The 18,803-nt window shown below is 37.9% G+C and overlaps 1 protein-coding gene across 1 annotated transcript in view; it reads left to right on the top strand.

Annotated features, from left to right (window-relative positions):
• Positions 1-18,803, top strand: part of TANC2 (tetratricopeptide repeat, ankyrin repeat and coiled-coil containing 2) — a 553,793-nt gene that overhangs the window by 469,592 nt on the left and 65,398 nt on the right. Inside the window, 1 exon segment of the mRNA XM_037807876.1 lies at positions 11,438-11,546. Within this exon segment, the coding sequence (XP_037663804.1) occupies positions 11,438-11,546 (109 nt within the window).

Raw genomic sequence — 18,803 nt, 5'->3', positions numbered from 1 at the left:
TAGCCTCTCAACCATAAAAACCCAGAGCTGTGAGTTATGTATTCACTGTAGCCATCAGCATATCCAGATGGTTCTACCACCCAAATTTTGCTTGTAAGTATCCTCTTATTTCCATCTCTGCTCACCATACACAAGGCTCTCACATGGACTACTACAATAGCCTGCTACTTGGCCTCCCCACTTGTATACTCTCGCCCTCCTCCAATCCATTCTCCACCAGCAGCCAGAGTTATCTTTCTTTTCTTTAAGAGAGAATTCTTTTTTTATTTTGTATTTTTTGACAATGTTAATTTACATACTATTAGATTCACCCTTTTCAAGAATATATTCATAAAGTTGTGCAGGCATCACCATTATTTCCAGAACATTTCCATCATTCCAAAAAGAAACCCCACACTCATTAGCAGTCCCTATTCTCCCTTCCCCTAGCCCTTAGTCCCTGGGCAACCACTAATCGATCTCCTTTTTGTCCTATGGATTTGCCTATTATGGTCATTTCATATAAATGAAGCCTACAATATATGGTCTTTTGCATCTGGCTTCTTTCACTTAGCGTGATATTTTCAAGGTTCATCCATGTTATAGCATATATCAGCACTTTATTCCTTTTTATGGCTGAACAATACTCCATTGTGTGGATCTACCACATTTTGTTTATTCACATTTGTTGTTTGAGTTTATTTTTTTTTTATTGCCTTTGTTATATTAAAGGAAGCATAATACAATGTTTCTGTTAACTATAGTCTCTAGTTTGCATTGTCTCTATTTTTAACACCTTGCAATGTTGACATTCATTTGTTCTACCTCATGTAAAAACATATTTGTACCTTTTATTACAATCGTTGAGCACCCTAGGTTTCACTGAGTTATACAGTCCCAGTCTTTATCTTTCTTCTTTCATTCTTGTGTCCCACATGCTCCTGACCTTCCTCTTTCAACCATGCTCACAGTCATCTTTGTTCAGTGTACTTACATTGCTGTGCTACTATCTCCCAAAATTGTTTTCCAAACCCCTCACTCCTGTCTTTTCCTTTCTGTCTGCAGTGCTTCCTTTAGTGTTTCCTGTAGAGCAGATACCTTGTTCATAAACTGTCATTGTCTGTTTGTCAGAGAATATTTTAAGCTCTCCCTCATATTTGAAGGACATTTTTGCCAAATATATGATTCTTGGTTGGTGGTTTTTCTCTTTAATTATCTTAAATATATCACCCCACTTCCTTCTTGCCTCCATGGTTTCTATTGAGAAATCCGCACATAGTCTTATGGAGCTTCCTTTGTATGTGATGGATCACTTTTCTCTTGCTGCTGTCAGGATTCTCTCTTTATCTTTGACATTTGATAATCTGATTAGGCCTATTGAGATCTATTCCGTTTGGAGTACGCTGCACTTCTTGGATCTATAATTTTATGTCTTTCGTAATAGATGGGAAATTTTCATTGATTATTTCCTCTATTATTGCTTCTGTGCCTTTTTCCTTCTCTTCTCCTTCTGGGACACCAATGACATGTACATTCCTGCATTTCGTTTTGTTCTTAAGTTCCTGGAGACATTGCTCATATTTTTCCATTATTTTCTCTATCTGTTCTTTTGTGTGTAGGCTTTCAGGTGCCTTGTTCTCCAGTTCCTGAGTGTTTTCTTCTTCCTCTTGACATCTCCTGTTGTATGTTTCCATTGTGTCTTTCATCTCTTGTATTGTGCCTTTCATTTCCATAGATTCTGCCAGTTGTTTTTTTAAACTTTTGATTTCTGCCTTATATGCACCCAGTGTTTTCATTATACGCTTCATTTCTTTTTCCATATCTTCCCTAAACTTTTTTAATTGATTTAGTATTAGTTGTTTAAATTCATGTATCTCAGTTGAAATGTAAGTTTGTTCCTTTGACTGAGCCATATCTTCGTTTTTCTTAGTGTAGGTTGTAGTTTTCTGTTGTCTAGGTATCTAGTTTCCTTGGTTACCCCACTCAGGTTTTCCCAGACCAAAACAGGCTCAGGTCTTAGAAGAAGGTAATAGTATCATGTTTCCCTGAGTGTGTCTTAGAAGATTGGTGCACCCTGTGAGGCCTCAAGTCGCTGTGCTTTCCCTCCCAACGGACTGTCACTTCAGACTAGTATAAGGGGGTGTGGCCTGTGGCTGTTTTCCTCCAGGCTCTGGGGTCCAGTTCTGAATGGAGGGCAGATAGTAGAGCTGGGCCCCACCTCTTTCCTCTTAGAGAAGATACCCCACCCAGGGAGAGGTCATTAGCATTTGAAGAATCTCTCTGCCTGTGCTATCTCTACCCTTGTCTGGGTCAGAGCACTGGGAACTGCAAATGGCTGAAGCTTTCTCCAATGAGCTGAAAGAAGGACAGAAAGCCCCCTTCGGGGCTAGTCCATGGCCACCCTCTGGCTCTCCAAGGTCAGTCGTCACCAAAAGCCTCTGTCTGCTTGTTGGGGTTTCATAGCTTGTATTGAGCAGTCCACGTTTGTTAATCAAAACCCCAGCTGGAGCTCAGCTGAGCTATATTCGTTTGCTGGGAGAGTGCTGCTCTCTAGCACCACGAGGCTTTGCAGTTTGGGCCGTGGAGGGAAGGGGCTCCTGGCTTGGATCCACAGTTTTTACTTCCAGGTTTTATGCTGCGATCTCGAACATTCCTCCCAATTCGGATTGGTGTATGATGAGTGGACAGTCATGTTTGTTCACCCACAGTTATTCCAGAGTATTACCTATTGTTCCTGGTTATTTATTAGTTGTCCCAGGGGGACAAACTAGCTCCCACTCCTCTCTAGGCTACCATCTTCTTCCATGTCTAGAGTTATCTTTTAAGCACACAAATCAGACCATGTAACCTCTTCCTTAAAATACTTCAATGGCTTCTTGTTGTGATTAGAATAAAATTAAAGCCAGATTCTTCAAAGCCTTGTATTTATAGAGATAGCTTCTGCCTACCTCTGTAAATTGAGCTCATTCATTCTCCTTCTTCTTCACAATTTTCTGATCATACTGACCATCTGGCAGTTTCTAGAACTTCCTAAGCTCTTTTCCCCCCTTGGGCCTTTACACAGTTCCCTCCATCTGTAGTTAACTTTCCCTAGTTCATCACATGGCATCTCATCCTTCAACTCTCAACTAAAATGCCCTATCTTCATAGAGAATTCCAATTGTCACCTTATCTAAGTAAGTCCCTCCTGGTTTCTTTATCATAGCAACTTTTTTGTTTTTTTTCTAACACTTATCACATTCTGTTATTTAATTTATTGTATTGTGAGTACTTATTTATTATCCACTTTTCCCTCTAGAATGTGAGTGAAAATGAGAGCAGGAATCTTTTTTATTTTGCTCATTTTTATCTGCTTAATGATTAGTAGAGTGCCTGGCACACAGTAAGCATTCAGTATATACTTTTTAAATGATGAAAAATAATGAGTGAACAAAGGATTGTTAAGTGCTGCTAAGTTTGAGCTTGCAAATAAAAATATATGAGAAATTCTTCTTACAGCTCAACAGTGTCTTTTGTTCACTCAGTTACTTCCTACCATGCCTCAGAAAACCATAAGAGAAGAAATGCATTTCAGTAAGCAATGAACATTTATTAAATAATATATTCAAAGTTCAGTGCTAAGCACTGTAGAGAATACCAGTGTAAGTAAGATAGATCTGTCCACCAGAAATTACAGGTTAGTGGTTTTAACAGACATTTATAACTAGCTACAATTTAAGGCAGAGTGCTGTACTAATAGTATAAACAAAGAGCTAAGGGACACGGAGGATGAAAATAGAAGTGATAAATACTCTTAAACCTACTTTTGGTGTTTCCAGCAGTGATAATTCAGTGGAGTCATTGCTTTCCTGCCTCAGGAAGCCCTGCCAACTGCCTGAACACTTCATTGTCAGGGCAGAAGAGAGGTGTCCATTTTCCTAGGGGTGGTGATGCATTAACAGAACAAAAGGGCAATAGGGAGCTGTGAGGCAAATGGAAGAAAATAGAAAATTTCTATCCAGATTCTGTCTGTACACAGAAATAATGCTGTTCCACCATTTTTACAAAGGTACAACTTGGACATACTGCTCACAGTATATGTTTATCGGGCTCTTTTATATCCACATTGAGTATGAAATAGTAGAGTAAGGTCACTAGAAATGTACTTTGTACTCACCTTCCATGAGAAAGCCATAAAAAGAGCATGCCAAAGCAGATGTAAATGATAAGCTAAAGATGGAGGAAAGAATTTTTGCAAAGTCAGGTGGCTGTCATTTGCTGAGAATTTAAGTGACAAGCAGGCTATGATGCAGCAACCACCAAAACTTAACCATAGCCCAGAATTTTTAAGATCAGAGGAGAAAGAGATCAGGACAGAGAATACTCAGTATTTGAGTCATATTCCTACTTATTTTACAGTCTAACAGTGGCAACAGAAGCACCTGCAAATTCAAGGCCAAGTTGAGTAGTGAATTAGAAAGTGAATCTGGAAGTCCTTTAGGTTACTCGTCCTCATACCCATCTGCTTAGCATTTATACATTAATGGAGCTTCTACTCTACACCAAGGACTGTTTTAGGAACTAGAGGAACATAGGTGAATAGGAGACCCCCTGACACAAAAGTCCTTACCCTCTGTAAGGGCATCAGACACATAAGCAACCAACAACGGTACTATAGGGCAAAGTACCACAGGAACCTAGATAAGGAAGAAATACTTTTCAAAAGAGGTGACATTCAAGTTCAGCCTTGAAAGATGAGTTGGATTCCACTAAGCAGCATAAGAATGAGAAAGCACTGAAAGCAGAGAAGCAAAGGAGCTAAAAGCAAGGAGTGTGAAGATATGAAATATCTTTGGGAAATAATAAGCACCTATGATTAGAGAATAAAATGCATGGTCATAAAGAGAATGACAGGAGGTGTTACTAGAAAAAAAGCCTTGAATACCATGTTTTGGACTTGGTAATTTATGCTGTAGCTAACAGGAAGCCTCTGTAGCTAACTTTTTGAGCAGGAGAGACAGTGATCAGGTAACTCTAATGATATGAAGGATAACCCTGGCAAATATGTATGGAAGAGGGACTGAAGAAGAGGAGAAATTGGGATCCTAGTTATGAAGTTTATGTAACAGTCTGAATAAGAAATTCTGAGACCTGAAATGTTAGAAAAGAGAGGAGGGTATATATGTTTCAGTACTACAAACAGAAACTTTTAAGGCTAGCTATCTCCCTGAGGTGTTAGGTGAAAATCTAATAGAAGAACAAACATAGTGCCGTTGTATATTTTGTGTAAAACAACTATTATCCAACTTCTAAAATCATAAATTGGGGGGGGGGGGTTGTTGCATTAGAAAAGGTTTTTTCTTTAAAAGATTCCATAGCTCTGAACTCTCGACACACACACACACAAAAAAAAACATGATTATTTTGTTTAACCTAAGGTAATGCTAACTACTGAGGTGTAGGGGAACAGAGTTACCATCTAAGGGTAGCTCCTCATTGCCTTCAAATCAGTGGTTGTCCAAGAGTATCACTTGACTCCAGTAAACCATATGAAACGGTTTCTGATGCCTGCAAATGAGAATGAAGTAAAATCTACCCTCTACTACTATGCCTTTCCTCAAAACAAATATATCCAGGATATTGGAGAGCGGACAGTGCTGGGGGAAGAATCCTCAACTCTGGCCTGTGATTGATTCTTTCCTAAAATATCCAAAATCACATGTACTTGAACATGAGGATTAATATCCTGAAAACCTCATGAGAAATTTGTATTCCTCCCATGAACTTAACTTTTACGTTATTTCTTCAGGAACAGTTATCCTTGTCCCTTATCCCCCATCTCTGCCCCTAGTTACAGTACAGAGTTTTCTTGCATTGATTGACTGTGAATGGCACCCATACCCCAATAATTTCTCCCTGATCTCTGGATTTCCCTTTTAGTTGCAAAGGTATGGGAGAGAGTGTAAAGGGGTAAGGATTGGGGTAAGGAGTAGGGTACGTCATTTCACTCTTCTACACATACTAAAGATTAAAGTTCTATTTGAGCAATAGTGATCTTCCTGTATGTTTAAATTTATTTTTGGTTAGTGTTCATTCCTTTATAATAGCACTATGCTATTTACTGTGGAGGATACAGAAGAAATATGAAATACATTCCATTTAGTATGTCTCATTTCATTCTCACCACAGTCCTATAAAATGAGTAACTATCCCTGTCTGACATCACAGTTAAATAGTTTGTCCAAGGTTTTAAAACTTATAAGTGGAATAACTAGGATGTGAGCATTTCAGAAACGTTATTTCATAAATGAAGAGGGAGCACCGTGAATGCAGACAGGGAAATCTGTAGGGTAACTTTAAACTACAAAGTGATTTCATTATATAAGCTATGTGGAAATAATTTTCTGCCCCTACCACTCCCCACCTCCATGATCTTTATAACCATATCTAAAACCCACATTAAAGTTGATTTTTATTACCATAATATTTAATTATAGAGGGAAAACAGTTTTGTTCAGTCATGCTTAAAATATCACACTGACTAGGGTTCTCTCTCTTTCTTAGCTACTCTCTCCCAAAATGCCAATCAAAAGATTTCAAAAGTAATGGCTGCTGATTTTAATTATTTGAAGTATTAAAGAGTTTGTATTGTACCAACTAATTATGTGTTCTTTACATTGGTGGACTTTTTCACACTTGTAGTGATGGAACTGGGTTCCGGTAGAACTAGATTTCAGAAGTCTTAGGTTCCCAACCCAACTCTATCTTTCTAGCCATGTGAGCTTGGATCTGTCCCTCAACCTTTCTGAATCTCAGTGATCTTTCACCATAAGATTAGGAGCAATATTCAATGCCATGCCTATAGCACAGGGTTTTTGTGAAAATCTAAAGTATTAAAGTATTTTGAGAACCATAAGATAGTATAAAAGTGTAAGGTATTATTACTTATTCACCCTGAAGATATTTACTTCTCCTATCTGGGAGTACCTATGTGAAAAAAACATGGCTTCTTTTCTCAATGAATTTAGTCTATTGGGAAGACTTAAGTACAAACAGACAAATCAAGTATCCTGTGGTAGGTGCTATAATGGAGACATGTACCAGACACAACAGGAACCTAAGGGAAAGAACCCTTGAGTACGTCTCGGGGGAACCAGGGAAAGCTTCACTGAGGAGATGGTATGAACTGAGATTTGAAGAATGAGAATTAGTTGCCTGATGAACTAAAAGGGAAAGAGAACTCCAGGCAGAGGGAAAGCATATTTGAAACCATAAAATAATTTGCTCTGTCTACAATTGAAAGTACAAGATGAGGAGGTGTTCTAGTTTGCTAATGCTGCTGGAATGCAAAACACCAGAAATAGATTGGCTTTTGTAAAAGGGGGTTATTTGGTTACACAGTCTTAAGGCCATAAAGTATCCAAGGTAAATCATCAGCAATAGGCCGTCATTGGAGGATGGCCAGTGATGTCCAGAAAACCTGTTAGCTGGGAAGGCATGTGGCTGGCGTCTGCTCCAGAGTTCTGGTTTCTAAATGGCTTTCTCCCAAGACATTCCTCTTTAGGCTCCAGCTTCTCTCCAAAATGTCACTCTCAGTTGCTCTTGAGGCGTTTGCCCTCTTTTAGCTTCTCCAGAGCAAAAGTCTGCTTTCAAAAGCCATCTCCAAAATGTCTCTGTAAACTGCAGTTCCTCTCTCAGCTCCTGTGCATTCTTCAGTGTCCCTCTTGGCTGCAGCAAGCTCGCTCCTTGTGTCTGAGCTTATATAATGCTCTAGTAAACTAATCAAGGCCCATGCTGAATAGGTGGGGCCACACCTCCATGGAAACTATCCAGTTAGGGTCATTACCCACAGTTGGGTGGGTTGCATCTCCATGGAAACACTTAAAGAATTACAATCTAATCAACACTGATACATCTGCCCACACAAGATTACATCAAAGATAATAGCGTTTTGGGAGACATAATACCTTCAAACCAGCACAGGAGGTAAAGGCAGACAAATAGGCAGGGACAATTTTTGGAGAACCTTTAAATACCATGCTACACAGTTTAGATTATGTGACATTATAAATACGAAGCCATTGAAGAATTTTGGGCAGAATTTTGATCAGGTTTCTGCAGTGACAATTTTTGGGATGGGCCCAGGAGCAGGTGGTAGAGAGTTGAATGGAGAAATGAGACTCTTACATTATCCAGGAAAGAAAGTCTAAAAGAACAGCTGCTAGATTTTATGCCCAAGTGACTGGCAATATTATTTTAAAAATTAAAAAGTCTTAATGGGGTTTGTTTTTAATGAAAACTTCAACTTCAAATAGGGAGTTTCTTTTGACAGTGGTTGAGATAGATAAAGAAGAAAAACTAAATCTCACAGGAAATCAGTGCTAGAAAAGTGAACTAAGAGCTATAGGTGAAAGAGGGGTATATGAGAGATTAGATAAAGAATTTACGTCAGTGAAGGAAATAGAAAAGATACCAGGGTATGTTGCAGATGTCAAGAAAAGAAACAGTTTCAAGAAGGAAAATAGTCAATAATACCTAATGCTGGAGAGAAAAAAGAAAAAGAAATCAAAGGCTAAGACGAGAAAAACATTCTATTTAGCAATTAAGAGGCCACCAGTGATCTTAGAGAGAGGTGAGGCTTATTTATTTTTTAATGAGTGAGCAAATGATAAGGGAGATAGAAATAAGTGTAAACAAGTATAGTCCAACACATTCAGACTGCAAGTTAGCAAAGGACACACCATATTTATGAGAGCCGTAAGGTACAAATGGAAATTCCAGCCTGTAATGTAAATTTCTCTTAGCCTTTGTGTCCTAAATACAGTAAGCTTTCAAAGTCCGTTGAACTGTTCAGAACCATTCTTTCATGAGTAATGTAATATGCTTGTATCTAAGAAGTAAAGAGCTGCAGTTGTCACCTTCATCTTGTCCTTGACTTGTATTGCTTGCTCTTTCTCCTCAGCACCTGATCAGCAACAACAAAAGCAAGTACTGTTGGTGACAGAGAATTGAATAGAGAAATGAGACTTACATTATCCAGGAGAGAAAGTATAAAAGAAACAACTGCTAGATTTTATGCCCAAGTGACTGGTAATATTACACTAGCTGAAATGCATAATAGAGAAATGCAGACATCTTACCAGGATTTCTTGGTCATGGTAGTAAAATGAAAACACTAGGGTAAAGTCATTTCAGTGTCTAACTGAAAATTCATTTCCTTGCCAGGCATAAGCTTTTTATGTCAATTTTAAAAGGCATAAAGTCTTATTAATGGCCGTAAGCATAGGTGATAGATCAGAGGGCTTTATTCAGGCATTCTAGTCTCCATTGTACAGTCATGGATGAGTCACTTAAAGTAATACTTACACAGAGAGGCTGTGATAATTTCTATGTTAATAACTGGATAGGCTTGAGACCTTAAGAATAGGGCATTTTATAAATGCTTCTCATTTTCTTCTCACTTTCCTTTTCTCTGTTAAAATAGCCTGCCAACTAAAGTGGGCTTTCAAGGGTTAATAAAAGTTCAGTGATAGTATTCAGATTCCTGAGAGTGTAACAGCCCTGCGCTCAGACCTACAGATGACACTGATGATTCCATGAACACTACACTTGTCTAAAACATTCTCCCAATTAAATAGCTTCCTTCCTACTATGGTTAATTTTATTAGTCAAGCAAAGTGACTTGTATCCACTAGGATTCAGAAATTCTGTGCTGAAGGATAGAACATGGTAGAATTTTTTTTAATCTTATCGAAATGAAATCTTTCTGCAATTCCTCTGTCAGATGGGAGCTATCCCATCCCCTATTCTCCAGGTTCTTCACAGAAGCTTAAAAAAAAATCAAAGAAGAAATAAGAACATGCTTGTTTTCACACCTCAGTGTGAGGCATCTTCAAATATTAAACCTGACACAGTAGCAGCGTTCTGTATGAGAGAAAATTATCCAGTAGATGGTTGAACCTCCTTTCAAGGAAATGTCACCAATAAAAAATCCACTTGCCACTTTTTCCTTCTGTTTGATTAATTCATTAGACTTGAAACTGAAATAATGGCTCCATTTTCCCTTTCTTTGGAACTCCAAGTGAAAGAGATAGAAGAATTGTGCTACCAGTGGCATAAAGAACTCGGCTGACCACTAACCTGGTGGGTAGTGGAGAAACAGTTCTAAGTGTCCACAGTTCATGGAGGCCATAGCAAATGTGGCAAGAAGATGTATCTGAAGGGTGATCTAGTGTCCTTTCTTTAATTCCTAATTTTTTATACTTCCAAAATATTTGCACATGGGGAATATAAGTAATTTAGGTTTTCTTTCATAAGTGTAGATAGAAATACACACACACCTCTCTATATATACACGTATACACACACACACACAAACATAAATACATTCACACTTAAAGGAGCATATAATTGCTTTGAGCTGGAAGAAATGGAAAACTCCAACTTAAATGGATTAAAGAAATTTGTTATTTTAAATAGAAGACTTCCAAAGTTAGGGCAACTTCAGATACTGTACGGTTAGGGCTCAGGTTGTGCTTTTCTGCAGTATTCTTGTTTAGCTCTCCTGTTGGCTTTGTCCTCAGGCCAGTTGACCACATGATTTCTTAGAAGAGGGCCACAGCATTATGGACATCATGGACAGATAAGGCAACACCAAGGCAGGAAAAAAAGGGCTTTCTCTTTCATGAACAGATTAGCAATCTGTTAGCAAGGAGACAGGCAGAATGGATGCCATCAGGAAACTTATAGTCTGTTGGAAAAGATAACATGTGATAGTGTAGTAAATGCTGTACTAGAGGTATATACAGTCTACAATGGTGGCACCAAAGAGAAAGTACTCAACTCTTCTAGGGTAGGTGGATAGGGTAGAAGCCTGGTAGATGCTGATCAGAAAAGACTTCACTTAGGAAAAAGATTGTCAGTCCATTTCGGAACATGTTAAATTTTAGGTACTGTGGGACCTCCAGAAGGAGATATCCAATAGACAGTTGGATATATCTGGTCTAAGGCCGAGAAGAGAAGTCTAGATAAAGAAAAAGACTTAGGAGTTGTCAGGATATAGGTGGTGGTGGATATGGGATATAGGATGGATGAGCTAATTCACAGAGAGGACAGAATAAGACCAAGAATGAGACCCTGGGGAACACTGACATTTAAAGTATTGATAAAATAAGAGCTGACAGAGACAGAAAATAAAGATTAAATCTTTTAATGCCATCTGTATGTGGGATGGGTGTAAGCCAACTGGAAGTGGCATTTTGTAATATTCACACATTTGATTTGGGTAAAGGACTGGTAAAAGCTAGGAATTTTTCAATGCACATTATTTGCCCAGTAGCAGAAACCCTTCCCCCAAGAAACTGGTTGAATGAGACAGAGTTTTGCTGGGTGTTTGGCTGGTCCCAAACAGTCCCCCACCCAAAGTAGAATTGGGGGCATGAAAGTTTCTAAAATGAATTTCTTCTGTTTTTCTTTGCAGGAGTGGTCACACATTACTTGCCTTCTGGTTTTCCCGCCAAGAGGGAAAACTAAACCGACAGCAGACTATTGAACTGGGACATCACATCCTCAAAGCACACATTTTCAAGGTAATTAGAGAAATCTCCAGCACACTTTCCTTAAGACTATGTGTATGAATCTACTGTTATTTCAGTGTAGTCCCTGCATTCTGAAATTATTTTGCTGCAAAGTTGGCCCATCATTTAGGTAAGAATCTTATATGCATGTGTACTCCTTATGTAACCTACCATTTCCTGAGGACAGTCATGTTATAGCAATTAGTTGCAGGTTTTCACAGTGTCTAAAAAAATCACTGACAGCAAGTACTTTTTCAACTTTCTTATAATTGTTTTGTTGAAGATCTTAATATTCTTGGTGCTGTGATTTTCAAACTATTTATCTGGAACCTTTGAGCTACTCCTCTCTTTCTCTCTTCAAATCATAACCCCAGTTTTTCTCCTAGTAGTTTCGAAATTTTAAGACATTATAGCATCAATTTCCCTCTCTCAATATTCACAAGACTGGAATGGAGGACCCAGAGAGGGGAGCACAATTCATCATTTTGTGCATGCATGCCTTCATTCAGTTGTTCAACACTTGCTGAAGCACTAGTACTAGGTATACAAAAATAAAAAGGATACAGTACCTAATCTCAAGAAAGTTAGAGTACAGACAGCATTTGTGGGCTAAATCAACAAAGTTGAGGAGGAAATGTGCTGTCCTGATTTTTCTAGCCTACAGTTTGCTGTTGTCTCTACTAGCTTTAATTCGTATAGTTTCTTCACAGTGCTCATCCTGCCTCTGGATTGAGAAATACAGGTATCTTAAACAGTTCTCTGGATCAGACTTCCCTCGATGGATATTGTTAAAGATAAACAATTCTTTTCACAAAGAAAGATGACAGTAAGGGCAACTCCAGAGCCTGGCACCCAGCATATAAGCACACAGCCAGAGAATCCTGTCCATCACATGGACTGAATGTGAAACCCACTGTGACAGGTCCTTTATTTGAATCATAATTGTCCTGTGTAACAAATTACTGTTACAAAAATGACCTTACCCAGTGACCTTACTCAATGGGAGCAGAGAACGACTAAAGTAACAGGCAGGGTGTCTCATTCCAGTTTCAGGTGAATTGAAAAATGTCTGTTACTTCCACATACTCTTAAGATCATTAACCTTCAGTTAGATGGGAAAGTAATCTAAGTATTAACCTTCAGCATTACCATCTGCCTTGGATCAGATGCAAAGATGAGGTTGATGCCTGCCTTTACCGCACCATAAAGTAAGTACCATATAAAAAGAGAAATGATGTGAAGCTTCATTTGACCAACTTTATCTAATACATGGAATACTGTATTTAAACCACACACTCTGGTCACAAGCCAGTTTTATCTTATGTTGATGCAGACAACATGGCTGCCTGAGATAAGACTGGCTCCATGTGTGATTCAGGCCATAAATATTCTGGTGTACAGCATATGGTGATGACATGACTGCAAGCTGAAGAATGAAGGCTTGTACTGTGGTTTTCCTACTGCTCACTTTACAGGATCCTTTAAGTACAGATTGGTCTGTGTTGATAGGCTTTAGCTTTTTCCAGACTGCTAAAATTCTCAGTCCCCACAACTGCAGGTCATGAAAAGGCAAAGACAGACTTTATGGTTATAACCTGTTCCATTTAGAATTTCCAGTCAGCAATGACATACTGTTCAATTTATATTTCTTCTCAATTAATTTTAAATTTCCCTTGTTTTACCTTTGTTCATGAGAAATTGCATATGATATCATTAATCACGTAATTAATATGAGAAGGTTTAGGACCTGTAATTCTGGATATTTGGCTGACTATGAAGCCCTTTTAATTCTTCTTTAATGGCTTTATTCAGGAATAATTTAAATACCATAAAGTTCACTGATTTTAAGTGTACAAGTCAATGACTTTTCGTGTATTCACAGAGTCAGGCAACCATCACCACAATCCAATTTTAGAACATTTCCATCACCCACAAAGAAAACTTGTGCCCATTTATAGTCACTCCCCATTTCTGTCCCATCCCTAAGTAACCACTAATCTACTTTCAGTCTCTGTAGATTTGTCTTTTCTGGTATTTTCATTTAAATGGAATTAAACAAAGTGTGGTCTTTTGTGCCCTACTTGTGTTACTTAGCATGTTTTTGGTGTTTCCCTTCTTGTAGTATGTTTCTGTACTTTTCTTTTTATTGCTGAAAATCATTCCATTGTAAGGATAAACATTGTGTTTATCCATCCACCAGTCAATGGACATTTGGGTTTCTACTTTGTAGCTATTGTGAATAATGCTGCTGTGAACATTAGTGTACAAGTTTTTAAGTGGGTATATGCCTTCAGTTCTTTTAAATATATACCTAGGAACGGAATTGCTAGGTCATATAGTACCTCCGTGTTTAACGTTTTGAGGAACTACTAATCTGTTCAGGGTTCCAATTTCTACACATCCTCACCAACACTTGTTAGACACTGTCTTTTTTATTTTAGTCATTTTAGTGGGTGTGAAGTGGTATCTCATTTTGGTTTTGATTTACGTTTCCCTGATGACTCACAATGTTGAGCATTTGTAATCCTCTAATTGCCATTTGGGGGAAAAAAATCTAGGAAAATAAAACAGGATATTTGTGAATATTGGCCTGAGATATTTCAATCTAGTTTGTTATGCAGTCTATTTAATTGGGATGAGTCTAGTCACTGGAAGGATTTGGAAGTGTTCTTAAAATAAGTTGCCTAATGCCGCCTTCTAAAATGTTCCTTTGGTTGGCGAATCCTGTAACATTTTTTACCAGAATATTAGCCAGGGGGAAAAGTGCTGTAAGTCAGCCTCTGGAAGGTAGAAGAAGGTAGAAGGCATAGTTTCAAGTACAGATTCTGCCACTTTTAGGCAGTCTCAGTTTTCTCATCCATAAAATGATGACAATATCTAACTCTCAGTATTGTTATGAGGACTATAAATATAAGATATGTAAAAAAAAATTCATTGAAAACTGCAAAGTACTGACATACATCAAATATAAGTTTTTATTATTAAAATCGTTAGTAATAATCTCATTCCTGATGATAAGATTTCATAGCAAGCCTAAATTCCAGATCACCCTATCACTGTAGAGGTTACCTGGCATCCTCTACAGTAGTGCTTGGCAAACATTTTCTTTAAAGGACCAGATATGGCTTTGCAGCCCATATAGACTCTGTCACAACCACTTAGCTCTGCTGTTGTAGCTTAAAAGCAGTCACAGATAATATGGAAAGAATGGGGTATGGCTGTATTCCAATAAAACTTGATTTAAAAAACAGGCAGAGGGCTGGATTTGACCCTAAGGCCATAGTTTGCCAAGTCTTTATCTACAGTGAAAGGCACCATTCCCTGTCTTTTCCCGTATCCTTTAACTATAACCAAACCTGGCCACATGGAATGGTCAGATAAGACCAACAGCAATCCATTTGAGACAGTTGGATATCTGCAAGTTGATCACTGGTGATGTGTTTGTAAAAAATTTGACTTAAAGAACTGGATAAGCCTCAAGATTATTTTTAGCCATGATCACAAGGTACCTGAGCCGTAACTAGGATCCCTGAGATGAGAGTGTTCATGTTTCTTCATGCTTTCTCTGTTTTCTTAAAGTGTTCAGAAATGCTGAACAAGCTCCCTACAGGCTGGTAAACAGCATTGTAAATTTAAATTCTAACAAATGTTTAAGGAAAAGGCTCTATTACCATTTATCTCTGACAAAAAGAACATCCCTTCTTGCCTAAGCAATAGTTGCAGATACCGAAGAGACACTTCTTCTAGTTATCTGAACCTAAAGTTGTCTTGAAGGAACTGTCAGGTCAGAATTTAGTTATGGGTGACTACATCATAACTGGTAATGTGATCACATTTATCTGCCTCTCACCTTTGTCGAGTTTAGCTAAACTGAAACTCTTTCCTCCTGTATCTCACAGGAAAAAAAGGGTCAATCCTACCTTGCAGAAGACATCAGTAGAGCAAGTCCATGGTGTAAATTAAACTAGTACTCCAAATTCTAGAGTCTACTTCTTTATTTCAGGCTTTTTCCTGTGTGTTTACTCCTGCCTCAGGGAGCTTTCAGTGCTACTTTGTGGTCCATTTACTGGACCATTTCATTGAAGTTCATTTACTGAAGTCTATTCTTACTCAGCTCCTTTTCCCATTTATTTTTCTTCCAGCTCTTAATCACATCAACCACCCTCCCACAAACAACCTAACTTGTGAGTGTCTGAAAAAAATCAAAGCCATCAAATGTGACTTTCTTCAACTACTCACCTCTGCTCACTAATAAACCAATGCATTTCATCATCACTTCTTACCTCCTTTTTTCTTGTCTCAGGGAAAGAGATGCCCATATTCCTCTTTTAAAAAAATTTATGATGAGATATTTCAAACCTTCAGTAAATAATTGAATAATGTCTATCAGAGTTAACAAATGTGTAATATTTTGCCATGTTTGCTTCAGATCTTTTCCTTCATTTTTAAGAAATGAAGTGTAACAAATATATATGTCCCCTTTATTTTCCTTCTTTACCCCATCCTCTCCCTCCTCAGAGATAACTTCCTAAAATAGTATGTTTGCTTCTCATCCATATTTTGCACTTTTTCAACATAGATATGTATTCATAAGTAATACACAGAATTATTTTATGTTTTTTAAACTTGACATAAATTGTAGCATGCTATTCATACAATTCTGCAACTTTTGTTTTTTCCAAAAAACAAAATCTATTGATATTTATCTACAGATGTAAGTCAATGGTTTTCAATGCTGGTTATACATTAGAATCTCCTGGGGAGCTTTAAAAACAATACATAGTCCTGAGCCTTAAACTCCAGAAATTATGATTCATTGTTCTGGGTAGAACCCAGGTATTATTATTTTTTAAAAGCTCTCCAGGTAATGCTTATGTACAGCCTTGGTTGAAAATCCCTGGTGTACATGAGTCACTTGGTGGAGGCAGTATAGCATAGTAGTTTCCAAGACTGGGCCCTGAAACCAGACTGGTTCAAATCATGCCTCCACTGCTTACTGGCTCCATGACTTTTAACAAGTTATTTAACTTCACTGTCTCTGTTTCTTAATCACTAAAATGGGTATAATAATAGTACTTATCTCATGTAATTATTGTGAAGATTCAATTTGTTAATATATATAACCTACTTAGAAGAGGGACTAGGATCTCTAAGGGCTTTGTATATATTAGCTATATACACATGCTAACTTTAGGATGGGGTCATCTCTAGAAAGGAAGGACAGCAGGGTAGGAGAAGAATATAAATGTTATATTTCATTTCTTAAAACTAAAACATTCTGAAGCTATTTTTATTAAAATAAATAGAAATAATGTAAATATTCAGTAGTGGGACAGCCACATAGTGGAATACTATGCTGTTAAACCTCTCTACTGAGTTCTCAATTTTTTTTTTATTAAATTCAGTTTTATTGAAATACATTCACACACCATACAATCATCCATGATATACAATCCACTGTCCACAGTATGATAACATAGTTATGCGTTCGTCACCACAATCTATCTCTGAACATTTTCCTTACATCCGAAAGAACCAGAACAAGAATAAAAAATAAAAGTGAAAAAAAACACCCAAATCATCCCCCCATCCCACCCCATTTGTCCTTTAGTTTTTATCCCCATTCCTCCACTCATCCATACACTAGATAAAGGGGGTGTGATCCACAAGGTCTTCACAACCACACTGTCACCCCTTGTAATCTACATTATTGTATAATTGTCTTCAGGAGTCCAGACTGCTAGGTTGGAGTTTGGTAGTTTCAGCTATTTACTTAAAGCTATTCCAATACATTAAAGCCTAAGAGATGTTATCTATATAGTGCATAAGAATGTCCACCAGAGTGACCTCTCGACTCCGTTTGGAATCTCTCAGCCACTGAAACCATTTCGTCTCATTTTGCATCCCCCTTTTGGTCAAGAAGATACTCTCAGTCCCACGATGCCGGGTCCACATTCATTCCCGGAAGTCATACTCTGCGTTGCCAGGGAGATTTACACCCCTGGGAGTTGGGTCCCACGTAGAGGGGAGGGCAGCGAGTTCATCCGTCGAGATGGCTTAGTTAGAGAGAGAGAGGGCCATATCTGAGCAACAAAGAGGCACCCAGGGGAAGACTCTTAGGCACCATTACATACAACTTTAGACTCTCCTTTGTGGTGATGAGCTTCATAAGAGCAAGTCCTATGCTCGAGGGCTCAGCACATCAAACCGCCAGTCCCAATGTTTGTGACAACATACGGTAGGGGATCAGCATCTCAAAGTTTAGAGATAGGCCTTACAATTCAGGGATAGAGTTAACTGCTGTAAGAGCTTACAATCTAGGGACTATTACAATTATTGTGTCCACGTTAGGCTATGTTCTAAGATTCAATTCTGAGTTTATACATTGTAGTTAGTTCATATTGGTGAGGCATCATCCCTCTCACCATGTTTTCTCCAACACTTTTACTCCTATATATATATTTTCCTACAATTTTATAGAGTTATATTCACATACCATACATTTATCCACAGTGTACAATCAGTTGTTCATGGTATCATCATAAAGTTGTACATTTATCACCACAATCAGCATTTGAACATACTGATTACTACAAGAAAAATTGTTTGTTTGTTTTTTTTAGCAATAAGAAAAAATGATAAAAAGAAAAATAACATGTCATACAATACAATATACTACTAAGGACAGCAAATAACACTACTACAAGAATCCCATATTACTCCCCTATATCCCCTTCTCATGTACATTTAGCGTTGGCGTATTGCCTTTGTTACATTTAATGGAGGTATATTACAATGTTACTGTTGACCATAAACTCCAGTTTGCTTTGATTATGTTTTTTCCTGTATACCATCCCTTTTTCAAATTTCTACATGGTTGACATTCATTTGCTTTCCCACATGCAAAAACATTTTTATATTTGTATATTTAGTAACAGCCATTGGCCACTCCAGTTTTTGCCACGTTATACAGTCCCAGTCTTTATCATCTATCTTTAACTCTGGTGTCATACATTCTCCTATCCCACCTCTTTCAGCTTTACTCACAGACATCTTTGTTCAGTGTACTTACAATACCGTGCTACCATCACACAGTATTATGCTATCTATTTCTGCATGTATGCAATCAATCCTAAACATTCTGTACTCCTTCAGCATCAGATGGCTGATCTCTGCCCTCTTTCTATCTCCTGGTCGCCTGTGTTGTCAGCTTTTAACTCCCAAAGTTTGTTCATTAATGTCTGTTCATATTAGTGAGACCATACAGAA

The sequence above is a fragment of the Choloepus didactylus genome, chromosome 18 (assembly GCF_015220235.1).
Source record: "Choloepus didactylus isolate mChoDid1 chromosome 18, mChoDid1.pri, whole genome shotgun sequence".
Classification (NCBI taxonomy): Eukaryota; Metazoa; Chordata; class Mammalia; order Pilosa; family Megalonychidae; genus Choloepus; species Choloepus didactylus.
This window is presented reverse-complemented; position numbering and strand designations above follow the sequence as displayed.